The 17,056-nt window shown below is 43.4% G+C and overlaps 1 protein-coding gene across 3 annotated transcripts in view; it reads right to left on the minus strand.

The window, feature by feature from the left end:
- Window positions 1–17,056, minus strand: part of LOC122559630 (protein FAM180A-like) — a 77,167-nt gene that overhangs the window by 31,092 nt on the left and 29,019 nt on the right. The window contains exon 2 of one of the 3 annotated variants that reach the window (XM_087997253.1): window positions 16,747–17,026. The exons of 1 other annotated variant lie outside the window; for it this stretch is intronic. In XM_087997253.1, the coding sequence (XP_087853379.1) occupies window positions 16,747–16,867 (121 nt within the window). In that variant the 5' untranslated portion in view covers window positions 16,868–17,026. The remainder of the gene's footprint in view (window positions 1–16,746; window positions 17,027–17,056) is intronic. One more of the 3 variants, XM_087997254.1, reaches the window with a different exon arrangement.

The raw sequence follows: 17,056 nt of genomic DNA on the forward strand, positions 1-17,056 counted from the left end.
CAGTCTGTAAGCTTGAAGGAATTTCATTTCATCAGCTAACAGGAACTGAGCAGCAATTACTTATCAGAATTACCACTAAACATGGTTGATGTTTATCTTAATTACATCACCTGTCACACAATTTTGATGGCAGCTTTGATAAGCGTTAATCTAATGTCTTTCTATGTGCCATTAAACCACATCAAATATAATCCATGTACTATTATTATGGAAAGATTAATTCTGAAATCATTACCATTAAGTTGGAAATGGAGTTAAAAGCATGAGAAACATGTTAAGTCTATCTAAATGTTGAAAGTGCAACAGATTAATAAAGCGATCAGAGAGAAATGTGGTGGGAAATACTTCCTTTGTTAACAATGAATGGATGGAACTGCACAGCCACAGAATGGTGTCAAATCCAACTCCATAGTGCCACTGGTACTAGTGTTATAGCAATCCCAAAACTGCCGGCTGGAATGATTCCTGTTAATCCTGTTGAAGCCTGACTGTAAGGGTGCAGTCAGAGGTTGGCATGTGTTAGAAACGTGCAGAGTAAGCGGATCAATTAGACATTAGTATAATGATACAATCTGCCATTTTGGACTGCACAGGTCCACTTAATGCCCTCCCTTAGATCCTAGCTGGGCATATTCATAAGGGACCCTCTCCCCATCCTCACAAGCAACACCCTCAAACTTCCCTGTTGGTGTTAGTTAGAAACCACCCATGCAACTTTCAGATGAGGTGTCTTTGACATTCTTGGTGCAGGTTTAGTGAAAGGTGTGTGTTCAGTACTGTACAAATGGAGTCTTTTTTTTTCATTTTTGCATTTATAAGACAGTGATGTTGGATTCTAATAAAGATGCCAAAGGATTTGGAAGACTTGTCTGGTGGAAGGCTGTTTCAGTGCACTCACTCCTCATTACCTGCAGATCCATGCAATTGCAAGGTTGGCCTCCATTTTATTGTGCCATTGATCTGTCCAGTCTAATTGTTCAGTCTTTGACAGTAGTTAGGAGAATTACATGGTAGCAGTATCCTCATTTTCTGTTATCCATGGGATGTCTGTGCCCTTGTACTGCATGTATAGTGAGGATTTGCTGTACTGGGGCCATTGTTGCAGTACGTCTGAGCCTGCAGCATACATTGGAGATACAGCAAGGGCATCAGAGAAGGGTAGCAATACACAAAGGAAGGAGGAGCATGGATCTAAGGAGAAGGCACAAAAGGCCATTCGAGATTGAACTCCGTGCACTATCTGAACACATTTATTTTTACTACAACCTCTCCAATCTAGCCTTTAAACACGCAGCAGAGCAAAATTGGTGCTGCCAATGGCTGTCAAGATTACTTCACCCTTACTTTCAATAGTGGTAAATCCTTCATGGTTACTACATGGCACTCATTGTAGCTATACTGTTCTATGAGACACAGATGATAGTAGCAGCTATTCCACTTGTGAGCATTTGTATACTGCCAACAAATGCCCTATACAGAAAAAAGAGCATTTCATTGACTTCTCATTTACCAGGGAGTAGCAAAAGGAGTGAGCATGAGATTTGGCTGGATTGATGAGATTTGCAAAGGTCCACAGTGCAAATGACTGAACACAATTGGCTTTTGTCTCTCTGCATACCACATAGTAATGAAGACATATTACACTTCATTAAGGTGCAATTGATTTGTACTTGAGAGTTTTGTTTATTTTTGTAAACTTGTAAAAATGTTAAATTTCTAATAAAAATATCTATTAAAAAAAAAGGTGCAATTGATGCCTGACAATATCAACGAACTAGCTTGTCCTGTTGTCGCATCACATTTATTCATCCTGCACCAGTCAACTACTCCCACCAGGAAGAAGCAGAGACTGGCTGCTGAGTGACAAGGTTTGTCCAATCCATATTTTGGTCATGTCTCCCCTCCATTACTCAATAATATGAGGACAACATGTCTGCAATGAGAGTCATGCAGCTACCTGGACTACCACGGAAAAAACCGTTGATGTTCTGATGCCATGGCCCTACTGCCCGGATTACACTCAGATCTTTCTCAGTATGTGTTGCAAACTAAGCAACTGTGCTATCATGAGGGCCACTCCTTGGCCACTGCAGAAAAAAAAGAATGGCAGGAACCTCCTCACTTTGAAAGGACTGATTGTGACTGGATCCTCAGACATTGATTCCCCTGAGATATCATCCCAACATGACAGTTACTCCACAACTGCGCACCTTTCCATTCCTTTGGTAGGGACCATCACACTGTTGTTTGTCCAAAAGCTGAAAATAAAAGACACCAACATAAACATTTCATTCCAACTTAATCCAAAGCATTTCTAATAACATATTCAAAACTGAACTGTCCGCTCCTGGTTTTCCCTTTGTGCCTGCCTTGTAGGTGATCTTTCCTCTCTAATGTTCCTACCCAGGGCTAACCCAATAACTACGGCATGACTGTTGGACAGCTGGTGACTTTCACTGGGGAAGACTGCAAATGGTCCTGAAAGATCATTTGAAACAGGTTTTTTGCGCCTTAAGGGCCAACATGCACCATCTCAGCGTAGGTGGCAACACTCTGGACAGACTGCATGAAATGTAATAACAAGGACAGGTGGAGCAGCAGTGAAGTGGGAATGAATGCTGCTATCCTGAGAAGAATCAGCAGTTGTGCACAACATGGAGTTACTGTCACTTCTGCAGGTTGACTCCCCAGCAATCCCGAACAAACTGTTGGAAAACAGCTTGCTGGGAGAGACTGCATAGTAGACAGGCAGGAAGTTGGAAGAACACAGCAAACCAGGCAGCAACAAGAGGTGGAGAACTTGACATTTCAGGTGTAACCCTTCTTCAGGACTGCATGCCCATTTGAACACATACACCTGCAGCCCTGATGGCAGCAGTCTGAACCTGTGTCACACTACACTGAGCCTGCACAGTGACAAGTACAGGTCTCAGTCTGAGTGTTCACAATAACTCCAAAACATGGAGTAGCTTCTGTCTGTTGTTGCAATGGAAGCTGAGATATGAGTCACTCTTTTGTTGTGTGATCTTTGAGCTGCAATGTTAGGACTCCATGACATCAACATACGTTTGCTCCAGGGTCCTTATGTAAGTCACCAGACACAAAAGAATGTTGTGTTCACAAGAGCTGACAAGTTGGTCACCATTTCCAGTCTGGAAAGGATGGCTACAAGCTCCATGTAAAGTCCTGTGTCAAATCAAAGCCAAACTCTTTGAACTCCTTATCACTAGCGAGGAAAAATCAATGGTGGGTCTGCCAATGCACCAAGCCTCTCAATGTGCATTCCCATAAGCATTTTCCTCCATGATCAAATCCAGGATCTCTGCCAAGTCCTCCATTGACGAGCTTGTTGGCAATCTCACCCATCAGATGCACTTGCCTCTGCCCTGGCCCAGACCACTCATGCCCAGTGACTCACCAAATGCTAATTGCAGCTCTGGAGTGCCCTTTAAGGTCTGGACAGTATCAATATCCGAGCTAATGCCTCTGCGTATCCATCAAAGTAACAGTGCTTCAATACACCAATCTCCAGTACCTCATCGAAAGACCTCTGGGCTATTGCTCCATGTTGTCCTATGCCTGGCAGAAGCTCTTCCTGAGAGTGTGCTAGCAGCTCCTGTAGCCTGACTGTGGATCCACTTTAAAAGAGTACAGACTTCCTTTGCAAGGTGCACCTCCAGACAGTCACAAAGCACACCACAGCCAATTAGTTATTTGTAAGTATAATTTCCTTTTGTGTTCACAACCAGTGCAGTCCATCTGTGTAAAACAGATGTTCCAAAAAACAATGAAATAAATGAACAGTTAATGTTTATTTGATAAAAAGGATATAGGGATAAGGACAAACATTGACTAGGATGCTAGATCCATTGTTCTGTTGTAGTGGCATGGTGTCATTGATATAAAAATGATCAAAAAATGCAGCCTTAACTTTATGTTCACTAACGTGCTCTGGGGAAGGAAACTTGGCATCCTTTCCCAGTCTAGTCTACATGTGACTCCAGATCCACAGCAATGTAATTGACTATTAAGTGCCATCTGGGGATGGGCAATAAATGCTGGACTGGCCAGTAACACCTTCATCCCATGAATGAATAGAAAAGAAACCTCTCATCAATTGCATCTCTGACAATGGAACACAATGAAATAACTCCACAAAGGCCTGCACACATGAATAGCTATCTCAGAGTCTAGAATGAACAGAAACTCTGACAGTCCTGTTTATATCTGTCAGCCAGAACTCCCTAACAGCCTCAATCAGGAAATTCCTATTTTATGAGGTCTATCGGGCTGACCTCATTCCAATCACTATGCACTGTCTCTGCACTAAAGGGCTAAGTTAAATTACAATTATCAATCATTCTTTGATTAAGGAAGTAAATGTATGAATGACACAGACCATGAATATCCAAAATATAACTCTTGATCTATTCTGCTTTCTCAAATGTAATCCTGGATGTGTTGCAGTTTGTTTCACAACCTGTGGTCTAGGAAGAAGGAAATCACCCAGCTTTCCCACTCCCTGCCAACAGATCTGGCTGAGAGATCGCTCACTGGGGAGAATGGCTACTTCTGCAAGATATAGGACCCTAAAACCATAACTTCAGATGTCTCATATTTTTGATCTCCATAATTCTTTCTAAATGCTCTTGCAGAAAGATCAAGGTAAATGAATGAAAAGACAATATACAGTCATGATTTGGTAATGCCGATGTTGGGCTGGGGTGTACAAAGTTAAAAATCACACAACACCGGGTTATAGTCCAACAGGTTTAATTGGAAGCACCTGATGAAAGAGCAGTGCTCCAAAAGCTGATGCTTCCAATTAAACCTGTTGGACTATAACCTGGTGTTGGGTTACTTTTAACTTTGTACAACATATAGTGTCATTTTCTCCTCTACAGTGTTAGCTAAAATAAATGACTGGCAAGAAAATGTTGAGTGGGTGCTCCTTGGCTATGTTGAAATAAACGTTCATAATTTTATAGTTGGTCCTAAACTGCAGGGGAAAAGGAAACAAGGAAGCCGTATCACTGAAACAATTCTGAAGTTGAGGCATCCCTTTCAAAACGCAGAGTTAGAATGGTGAGACACACTTTGGTGAAAAGATAAGCCCCAGGACAATGTTGTCTAGGATTAAAGTACATGCATACATGCAGTAAATGCAGGAGAAAGCAAACAGGTTAAGGGCAAATCAAGAAAGTGATAAGCATTTTCAAAAGTAAATTTATTAGTAGTCAAAATCTAAGAGATTTGTACTTTCATTGCTAATATAGACAAGCAGGAGGCTGGAGGAACACAGCAAGCCAGACAGCATCAGGAGTTGGAGAAGTCAAAATTTCGGGTGTAATCCTTCTTCAGGATTGGGGGTGAGTGTAAGTGGAGCCACGTCTGAGGGAGGCAGAGAACTTCTTCAAAGGGGGCATCCTTTATTGTTGCACATGACAGAGAGCAGTCATTTGACTATTTTAATTTTCTACATTGACTTGTAATCCTTTAGCATAACAGATTAACATTTTTTTTTAGTGCTTTGATGGCCATATCTCCTCTCATTTCAGTAACTGCTTCTCGCCCTCCAACCCAGAACTCTGTTCCTTCACTTCTGGTCTCTTGTGCACCTTGATTTTAATTGTTTTGCTATAGGCAATGCACCTTTAGCTGTTTGGGCAGTAAGCCCTGGAATACGCTGTCTAAATCTCTTGACCTCATTACCTTCATCTCTTCATTTAAGAAAATGGTTAAGATCTAGCTCTTTGACCAGGATTTTAATCACGCATCTTAATTTCTCCTTTTTTGACTTATTGTCAATTTTTTTTATTTGATTACGTTCGTGTGCAGAGTCTCAGAATCATTTGACACTGTAAAAGCTCTATATAAATTCACTTTCTTGTTAAACAATAACAAAAGATAAAGTTAAAACTACAAATTGAAAACAAGCAAGTGAAAAGGTAATCTGCAGTCTCTTCCGATTGAGATACCCCTGGTCAGAAGGCACCACATTATTGGTCTCAAAGGTCACTTGGGAATAAACTGAGCCTAAAGCCGAGGCAAGCAGTAAATCTACCTTGGTGATCCTTTCAAATTTTGTTCCATAAGTACTGGAACCCAGAAATTTGATGATGCTTGCCTGTTTTACAGATGAAAAATGTTCTCCCAGCTGTCCATTATGATAAGTAATGTATACATGCCTATTATGCACCAGGGGTGCACTGTCCAGACTTTTGGTAAAGGCAAAATAAAATGCTAATCAGGGCTCCTGACTCAGACATTGTTCAACCCTTAAGGGGCCTTATGTTTATTTGAGACCTTCTTTATATGTTACAGCCGCAGCATTCAGTAAAATATGGTGTTCATGTGATCTAACTAGAGATGTTTAAAGGGACCTCTGGAGGGAATAAGCAAAACAATATGTTTTTGAAAAAATTGTTTACCTGAAAGTAGGACCAGGTGGTGTAGTAGCAAAGACCATTACTGATTCATGTATAGCCCTCTCCTAGTTTTCCCACTCCCTGCCAATGGGCCTGGTTGAGAGAAAACTCACTGGGGGGAATGGCTACTTCTGCAAGGTATAGATCTCTGAAACAACAACTTCAATCCCTCATTTACTTCAATCACTTCCATCCTTCTTCAGATTGCCCTAGCTCCTCTCATCCACACCATTCCAGATGTACCCTCTGCCAATATATGATATTGAGTAAGGGTTGTTTCAAGTAGTTTACAACCACCAATCCTCTTTTGTCTTTACTTTATCTTGAGTCTGTTTAGCGATTAGTGGTAGAGGATGCACCATGCTAACATCATGCTGTTCTAAGATAGCAATTGTGTTTTTGCAATAATAGCAATTAGTACAATGAGCTTTGGTTGGTAATAAATACCAGAGCCTTAGTGCACTGGTACAGATACATCTTTCCCCTTCACCAACTGGAGTGGAACTCTTCAGCCTCACCCATTAACCACATGTAACATCATCATCATTATACAACACCTGGGAAAGGGTTTCTTTGCTGACAGCAACAGAACGTTCTCGCCTGTCCCACACTAGAATTCTAAGCCTGCAACTGAAAACATTGGATGGAATTGTATAAGGGTCGGAATGATGTGTGCTACAGTAAGAAAAGTGGCAGAATCATGTGAGCTTTCTAGTGAGACCTATCACGATATCAGGAGCAGCTCACAGCATCTCTTATGCATTTCCTGGGCATCAAAATAGGTTTCTCCCTAGGCAGCAATGAGTTGCTAATTAAGGGGATTTATAGCTTGTTAAACATCTTGTTGAAGGCACAACTCACCTCCTTAAATATTCAGCTTCCTATTTTCCCAAACACACTGGAAAAGCCCAATGTTCAGAATTCCCGAGCGGGTACCGGATGACTTTAGCTCACTGTTAGCCATGAGGAACCTCCATGCTGCTCAGGGCATGATGTATGGGCTCAGCCGCATGCATTCCTTGACATTCACATCTGGCACTTGCCAACTTCTCATGATCCTTATGGCACCTCTTCACCCAACTTGCAATTCATTAGGAAGCACGCACTCACATTGCAAGACACACCAACCATTAGCATTGAAAGGCTGCTGCAAGTATAGGCACCCAGCCCACAGTTTAGACTTGGCTGTTTCTCAGGCCTTCTCAGTCACATGGTACTTACCTGCATGAATCACAGCATCTCTGTCTTGTCTTGCCTTGCCTTGCTTATTAACACATCAGTCCTTAAGCCAGAGTCAAAAATAATCAGTACTGCCATACTGACCATGCTTCTTTGTGCAGATGCACAGACAAACTCTTTGTCATGATTGCCATCAGAGATCTGTTGGGGAAGAAGGAGGGCATCTTGCTGTATGGCATACTGAGATGTCAATCTTAATATCTACAGGCAGTGGGCCAGCTACCAATGTGGCAAACACTGCACATTTATTTAACCAAATGGACAGTATTGGAAAGTGGGTGAGTATGGGTCCTCAGTCCAGTAAAGGCAGCGAGAGAGTGTCCTGTTAGTCAGGGGTCCCAGTACCAGCACAGTCCACATAAAGTGTCAGGGCTTTGCTACAGTCAGCTGTCTTCTTGGCCAGTCAAGGTCAGTGGACATGTTCCATTATACTCCCAGGATTGGACAATGGTCACTCTGTAGGACCACCACAAGCAATCATGGGAATCACATGTTGTCAGTCAGGGAGCTGCAAACACAGTGGTCAGGGTCTGGCCAGACACGTCTAGAGACTACTTGCTGAAGTCTTATGGAGGTCTGAGGCAAATACAATGTTTGAGGTGCAAGGGGTGATTGTTGAGGAAGTGCAAGAGCAGCCTGTAGGGGCAGTGGGGATCAATGTTATACAGAATGTGGTGTTAAGGCTGAGGCAGAAAGGAGAGGCATTTGTTGAGATGGGGACAATGACGGTGATGACAGGATAGTCAAAGTGTATGGAGAATAAGTGGAACAGCATCACAGGGCATGGTAGGCTCTGAGAGAGGGCTATTGGCAGTGACTATCATTGTGACCTCTACATGATTAGATTAGATTCTCTACAGTGTGGAAACAGGCCCTTTGGCCCAACAAGTCCACACCGACCCTCTGAAGAGTAATTCACCCAGAGCCATTTCCCTACATTTACCCCTGACTAATGCACCTAACACTAAGGGGCAATTTGGGATGGCCAATTCACCTGACTTGCACATCTATTTTTTGGAATGTGGGAAGAACCCGGAGGAAACCCACGCAGACATGGGGAGAATGTGCAAACTCCACACAGACAGTTACCTGAGGTAGGAATTGAATCCAGTGCTGTGAGGCAGCAGTGCTAGCCACTTGCCCCCCACTATGCCGCCCCTATGGCGCACGGTGGCTCAGTGGTTAGCACTGCTGCCTCACAGCCCCAGGGACCCGGGTTCACTTCCTACCTCAGGCGACTGTGTGTGTGGAGTTTGCACATTCTCCCTGTGTCTGCGTGGGTTTCTTCCGGTGTCCTCCCACAGTCCAAAGATGTGCAGGTCAGGTGAATTGGCCATGCTAGATTGTCCCTTAGTGTTAGGTGCATTAGTCAGGGGTGAGTTTAGGGTAGGGTAATGGGTCTGGGTGAGTTACTCTTTGGAGGGTCGGTGTTGGGCCGAAGGGCCTGTTTCCACCCTGTAGGGAATCTGATTTACATGGGGAGTGTAGAGAAGCAGGCTGAACATCTTTAAAGGTGTGATGTTGGGGTAGGGAGGACAGTTAGAGATGAAGTTCAATATGATGGGTCTCCACATATACAGGGATAGGTAGCATCGGAGTATTGGGGTAGTGAAAAACAAAGGGGACATGGAGGCTATCTGGAGGGAGGGAAACCTTTAAGGGGGTCTGGGGGTATTTAGCAACCAGCGGGACCCTGCCATCATTTTCTGTTGTCTAGATGCAAAATGCAACTGAATATTAATTGGGACAATGCCCAGGGTGACCACTGCAGAGGCTGAAGATCACTCAGCTCAGGCAGAGCTCGCTGCTACAGGATCCCTCAGGAAGCATGATGTCTCATTGGAGGACTGGAGTTTTTCACCCCTGTAATAACTCAGGAATCCTGACTGGAAATCAACATTATTTATTATTGAACACTAAAATACAGCCACAATTCAGGTGTACTTAGACTAATCTCAGTCCAGAACAGACAGTTCTGCAGACCCATCCCGGGATCTATGAGGATATTAATTAGTGATTCCCCCGTGGGCCTTGTAGGAGTTATCACAATCCTAAACTCTATTTCCTGGGGATAGTTCAGACTTCCAATGTTCTAGAAAACTGTGAAAGAACTATGCTGTATGCTGGAGAGGTGTAGGAGTGGGAGGCTATCCTCTCCCTGTGCTTATAAAGGTGATAGCTACTTTAATTAGATTACCTACAGTGTGGAAACAGGCCCTTCGGCCCAACAAGTCCACACCGACCTGCCGAAGCGTAACCCACCCAGACCCATTCTCCTACATTTACCCCTTACCTAACACTACGGGCAATTTAGCATGGCCAATTCACCTAACCTACACATTTTTGGATTGTGGGAGGAAACCGGAGCACCCGGAGGAAACCCACGCAGTCACGGGGAGAATGTGCAAACTCCACACAGTCAGTCGCCTGAAGCGGGAATTGAACCCGGGTCTCTGGCGCTGTGAGGCTGCAGTGCTAACCACTGTGCCACCGTGCCGCCCACTAATCTTCTATGTGACTAGCTCCTTCCAGGAAACAACAGGTGACCTATGTGAGATCACTCAGTTGTGCATTCAGTCATGTGGGTCTATCCACAGCAAGTGGAATACAGCAGTTCAAGAAGACAGCTCATTACCACCTTAACAGATGCTTCTCCTTTCTGACCTGTAACAATCCTTTTTCATTCATTCATGGGATGTGGACGTCACTGGCTGAGCTGCCGATCCCTAGATGTCCTTGAGAAGGTGATGGTGTGCTGCCTTCTTGAAGTGCTGCAGTCCATTTCCTGTGGTAGACCCACCATACTATTAGAAAGGGAGTTCCAGGATTTTGATCTGGTGATAATGAGGGAATACCAATCTGTTTCTAAATCAGAATGGTGTCTGGATTGGATGGGTCTTGCAAGTGGTATGTTCAACTATATTTGCAACCCTTGTGTTTCTAGATGGTAGATATCATGCGATTGGTAGGAAATGCATAAGGAGCTTGGTGAATTTCTGCAGTGGTATCTTGTAGAAAGATACTGAACATCAAGGGCAGAGGGAGTGAATGCTTGTAGATTTGGTGTCAATCAAGTGGGTTACTTTGTCCTGCATAGCGTCAAGCTCCTTGAGTGATGTTGGAACTGCACTCATCCAGGCAAGTGGAGAGGATTCCATCACACTCTTGACTTGTGTATTGTAGATAGTAGATAGACTTAGGAAATCAGTAGGTGAGTTATTTGCTGCAATATTCCTGGCCTCTGACCTGCTCTTGTAACCACTATATTTATATGACTAGTCCAGTTCAGTTTCTGGTCAGTGGCAATCCCAGATGTTGATAGTGGGGGGATTTCAGAGATGGTAAAGCCATTGAATGTCAAGGGTTGATGGTTAGATTCTCTCTTGTCAGAAATGATATGGTCAAGCATTTATGTGACGTGAATGTTACTTGCCACTTGTCAGCCCTAGCCTGGATATTGTCCAGTTCTTGATGCATTTGAACATAGACTGCTTCAATATCTGAATATCAGCGAACATTCCTACTTCTGACCTGATGATGTGGAGAAGATCATTGATGAAGCAGCTGAAGATTGTTGGCCCTGCGACAGTACCCTGAGGAACTCCTGTAGGGATGTCTTAGAACTGGAATGACTGACTCCGATAATCACAACCATCTTCTTCTTCTGCTAGGTTCAACTCAAACCTAGCACAGAAGAAGGGTTCAGAAAAGATTTACAAGGATGTTGCCAGGGTTGGAGGATCTGAGCTACAGGGAGAGGCTGAACAGGCTGGGGCTCTTTTCCCTGGAGCGTCAGAGGCTGAGGGGTGACTTTATAGAGGTTTACAAAATTATGAGGGGCATAGATAGGATAAATAGACAAAGTCTTTTCCCTGGGATCGGGGAGTCCAGAACTAGAGGACATAGGTTTAGGGTGAGAGGGGAAAGATATAAAAGAGACTTAAGGAGCAACTTTTTCACGCAGAGGGTGGTACATGTATGGAATGAGCTGCCAGAGGATGTGGTGGAGGCTGGTACAATTGCAACATTTAAGAGGCATTTGGATGGGTATATGAAAAGGAAGGGTTTGGAGGGATATGGGCCAGGTGCTGGCAGGTGGGACTAGATTGGGTTGGGATATCTGGTCGGCATGGATGGGTTGGACTGAAGGGTCTGTTTCCATGCTGTACATCTCTATGACTCTATGACTCTATGATGGTTGTGCTTGTGATTAAATTTCAGAGTGCAAACCACTTCAGTGTCTGATGAAACATTTCATATATTTTGCAGGTTAGAAGTTAAATCTGCATCCCTTTAGTTTACCACTGCAGGTTAACTTAAACCATGTTCTAGATTTGCTGCATTATATCTTCAAAACTCATTTAGTTCAACAGTCAGCCTGATTTGTTTGATTTCTTAGTTTTCATCTTTAATTCTCCACTCACCAGCCAAATGTAATTTTCCATACTAGTTGAGAAGTAAAGATTCTGGGCAGCTTTCCTGAAATGCCAATAGGTCTATTCTGTTTTTTTCTTGGTGCTTCCTGTCTTCTGCATTGTCCTGTTGTTATTCTTCCCAAACATAGTCTATTTCTAAACAAACAATATTTGTTTTCATATCACCACCCTTTGATTAAAGTGAACTGACAGTCTTTCCATGAGCAAATTAACTGTAATTTTGTTCAAAAACCACTTATCTCCAAAACTTTCAACTTGCTTCCAGTATTGGCCCTGGGTAAGGAAAAGTCAGCTCAGCAAAAGAGAAGGAAAACAAAATATATCCTCTCCATTTCTCATTCCAAAGCAGCCCTTTGTACACCATGCCTATTTGCTGCAGTCTTTCTGGTAAAAATAATTCTTGGATTCAAGTCCCAGAAATGGACTTGTAAAGGCAGCTGGCATAAACAGGGCATAGAGAATGATCTCTGCCTGAAATGGTTAGGTCTAAAATCAACAAGCCTTGGGCAATGACCCAGAAACATGAATCTCCATTTTCTATTCATATGGAGGGATAACCCTGGGAGAAGCGGGTAGCCATCATTTTGATTGTTAAAAATGGCAGGAAAAACCTTGGAAATAATAATTAAGTTACATACATGATCGGAGAATAGGTTAACTATGACAAAAAATAAGATATTTGTGCTGAACTCAAAGTTGTGGCTTATTGCAACTGACAATTGCAACATTAAGTGAAATGACCTTAAGTCATTCACAGGTTTCTGTAGAAATCAAAACTGGAATAGGTACCTTCAGACATGTCTTACTTTGAAAAAGAAATGTGCTGGTTGAAATACAGTACTCTATGTGTACTCTAATATTCATTCTTTGCTGAAATAAAATAAATCGCTAAAAATGAAAGAAACAATGTACAGTTAGGTAAATCAGGACGTTTCTCAGCAGAAAAGACTTCTAAATCACTAAGTCAAAATGATATCTGTTCGAAAATGCCTACGTTCATAAAATAATCTTTGAAATAAAATAAGTTTGAAAATACAGAAGAAATACAATATAAATGTGAATACTTAAACACATTATAATTACAATTGTTTGATGAAGTTTTAATTGATTAGATACCATCTAGTGGCAGATGTTGGTCAGTGTGTTGCAGCTAAAGCCCAGAATTTGCTGTCCTAACCAACTAACCTCTGTCATGAGATAAAGTACAGGACTTCAGTGCATTTTAAGAATAGGAGACAGGAAAGCAGCAGATGTCAATGGTCTGAGAGGTAAGAACAGGGTGGGAATGGGAGGTTGGTACCAGGGTCAGGAACTGGCGGAAGGTCAGAAGGATCTCAGGACTGAGTGCAGGCATGAAACATGAGGAAAAAGTCTTGAGAGCAGGCAGGCCATGGAACAGGAAGTATGGGACAAACAATCTAAACTTTAAACTCACAACATCAAACAACTACATTATCACTACTTTGTTTTGATTTAACATTGTTATTTTAATAATGTTAACAAAGGCAGCTTTAAATGGGAACACACAACAATGAGAAATTTGAGCAGAGTTTGTCCCATATCCCCAGGGCACCATCCAACTACCTGCTGGAAGAGTGCTGGTTCTATGGACTATCACAGCTATACTGCATCATGTGACACTAGTCATAGCTGCATAACAATATCCCTTTAAATCTCGCAGTTTATATTCCTGAGCAGGTCTTTGATGAACAGAACAGAAGAGTGATTCCACAGACTGGAAACCTCTCTGGAAATATTATTGATGTGCATTATTTGAATTCTATATTAGCTTTTCTGTTTCAAAACTGTGGCACCTAGGAGAGAGCGTTCAATAAATTAATATTTCCGTTCTGCAGAGGCCCACATGTTTTGATTGCTCAAGTCCTTACATTCTAAGTCATTCCAAGATCTATTTTAGTGATGTAACTCTCTCTGCAGTGTTTATAAAGTTGGAATGTTGCATAACTTTTCATCAGGAATAAAGGCAGTGAACCTGGAGCGTGGAGGGATAAGCTAGAGGAGGGTGGGGGTGGGGAGAAAGTAGCATAGAGTACAATGGGTGAGTGGGGGAGGGGATGAAGATGATAGGTCAGGGAGGAGAGGGTGGAGTGGATAGGTGGAAAAGGAGATAGACAGGTAGGACAAGTCCGGACAAGTCATGGGGACAGTGCTGAGCTGGAAGTTTAAAACTAGGGTGAGGTGGGGGAAGGGGAAATGAGGAAGCTGTTGAAGTCCACATTGATGCCCTGGGGTTGAAGTGTTCCGAGGCGGAAGATGAGGCGTTCTTCCTCCAGGCGTCTGGTGGTGAGGGAACGGCGGTGAAGGAGGCCCAGTACCTCCATGTCCTCGGCAGAGTGGGAGGGGGAGTTGAAATGTTGGGCCACGGGCGGTGTGGTTGATTGGTGCGGGTGTCCTGGAGATGTTCCCTAAAGCGCTCTGCTAGGAGGCGGCCAGTCTCCCCAATGTAGAGGAGACCACACCGGGAGCAACGGATACAATAAATGATATTAGTGGATGTGCAAGTAAAACTTTGATGGATGTGGAAGGCTCCTTTAGGGCCTTGGATAGAGGTGAGGGAGGATGTGTGGGCGCAGGTTTTACAGTTCCTGCGGTACCAGGGGAAAGTGCCAGGATGGGAGGGTGGGTTGTAGGGGGGCGTGGACCTGACCAGGTAGTCACAGAGGGAACAGTCTTTGCGGAAGGCAGAAAGGGGTGGGGAGGGAAATATATCCCTGGTGGTGGGGTCTGTTTGGAGGTGGCGGAAATGTCGGCGGATGATTTGGTTTATGCGAAGATTGGTAGGGTGGAAGGTGAGCACCAGGGGCATTCTGTCCTTGTTACGGTTGGAGGGGTGGGGTCTGAGGGCGGAGGTGCGGCCATCCTCCCATCCTGGCACTTACCCCTACCACCGCAGGAACTGTAAAACCTGCGCCCACACCTCCTCCCTCACCTCTATCCAAGGCCCTAAAGGAGCCTTCCACATCCATCATAGTTTTACATGCACATCCACTAATATCATTTATTGTATCCGTGCTCCCGATGTGGTCTCCTCTACATTGAGGAGATTGGGCGCTTCCTAGCAGAGCGCTTTAGGGAACATCTCCGGGACCCCGCACCAATCAACCACACCGCCCCGTGGCCCAACATTTCAACTCTCCCTCCCACTCTGCCGAGGACATGGAGGTCCTGGGCCTCCTTCACCACCGTTCCCTCACCACCAGACGCCTGGAGGAAGAACGCCTCATCTTCCGCCTCTGAACACTTCAACCCCAGGGCATCAATGTGGACTTCAACAGCTTCCTCATTTCCCCTTCCCCCACATCATCCTAGTTCTAAACTTCCAGCTCAGCACTGTCCCCATGACTTGTCCGGACTTGTCCTACCTGTCTATCTCCTTTTCCACCTATCCACTCCACCCTCTCCTCCCTGACCTATCACCTTCATCCCCTCCCCCACTCACCCATTGTACTCTATGCTACTTTCTCCCCACCCCCACCCTCCTCTAGCTTATCCCTCCACGCTCCAGGCTCACTGCCTTTATTCCTGATGAAGGGCTTTTGCCCGAAAAGTCGATTTCGAAGCTCCTTGGATGCTGCCTGAACTGCTGTGCTCTTCCAGCAACACTAATCCAGAATCTGGTTTCCAGCATCTGCAGTCATTGTTTTTACCTTGTTGCATAACTTTGACAGCAGGTAAAATCTATGTGAATATGTTAGTAATCAAATGTGTTTAGAAAATGATTCCAAAATCATAGCAATGCTAAGTATAATGGTAAATCCTACAGTTTAAAAGCAGCCTCAGAATTATTGACTTGGACATAAATATCCTTAAATAAACAGCATGCAATAAATCCAAGGGGAGAGAAGTTCTCACAAGAAACTTCTGGCTTCCAGTATTAGATGAGTAATAATGTTACAGCAGAACATTTCACACTGAAATTTGTATCAATGCTACCCCACCAGACCCAGGAATCTTGCTGCCAGAGGCACTCTCCACTACCATTCAGCATGACATCAGTCTGAATTAAAGCAGCTTCCTCAAACGGTTTGACATCTGTAGAATGACCTCACGCTTTCTGTAGCATTTAATGGAGAAATCAAGATCATCTTAATCTAAAATACTAAATCATCCATCTGTTATATATTGTGACACAGTAATAAGATTACAGAATTTGGTGTAATATACTAGATTTTTGTCAGTTAGAAGTGTTGACAGATTTTGCAAATACCCTCCCTCTCAACAACACACGCCCTTTTGCAAATGTCCTGGCTCGTTACATTAAATTATGAACTCATTGAATTTGTCTCAAAATGTCATTTTAAAAATGCACACATCTCCTCTCCCACACATTTGGGTCCAGTATATGCTATTACTTCCATCAGTGTGAATCCTACATGTACTGGGTAGGATTTGCACTTTAAATAATGATACAAGAGCAAATCAGATTACATCTTTCCTAATTTCTACTATTGAAGTTGAAGGAATTAAACACTGGGAGAGGCGTAGATATTTCCATGACACTACTAAACATGGTCAAAACTGCCCTCCATTTTCAAGATATATGTAGCGAAGTTTCAGTGTCACACATCCTGACTTCACTCTGAGACCAACATAAACTTGCAGTAAGATTCACTGATGTTCACCTTGGTATTCTGGAATATGTCTAAATGTCATCTCGTGGCTATAACCACAGCTGTATGTTCGCTGTGTGATTTGGTTCATTCTATGGGTTTCAAATCGACTTCTATTGGTAGAAATGTCCATTCTTGATGTGTGATGAAGTACTTTCAGCTATTTGATTGAGAATCACATTGGAACCCAATCCAGTTTTCATGCTTGGCCAGGTTAGGCACCACAAAGCAGGAGATGCAGTTTGGCTTATGAGTTAATACTAGCCTGAAAAGAAGAGAATTGAATAGAACTCTGAAAGACACAAGCAGGATTGTGACATAC

This window comes from Chiloscyllium plagiosum, unplaced genomic scaffold (genome assembly GCF_037043375.1).
Source record: "Chiloscyllium plagiosum isolate Xiang-an unplaced genomic scaffold, Cpla_swu_hap1 HiC_scaffold_19, whole genome shotgun sequence".
Taxonomy (NCBI): domain Eukaryota; kingdom Metazoa; phylum Chordata; class Chondrichthyes; order Orectolobiformes; family Hemiscylliidae; genus Chiloscyllium; species Chiloscyllium plagiosum.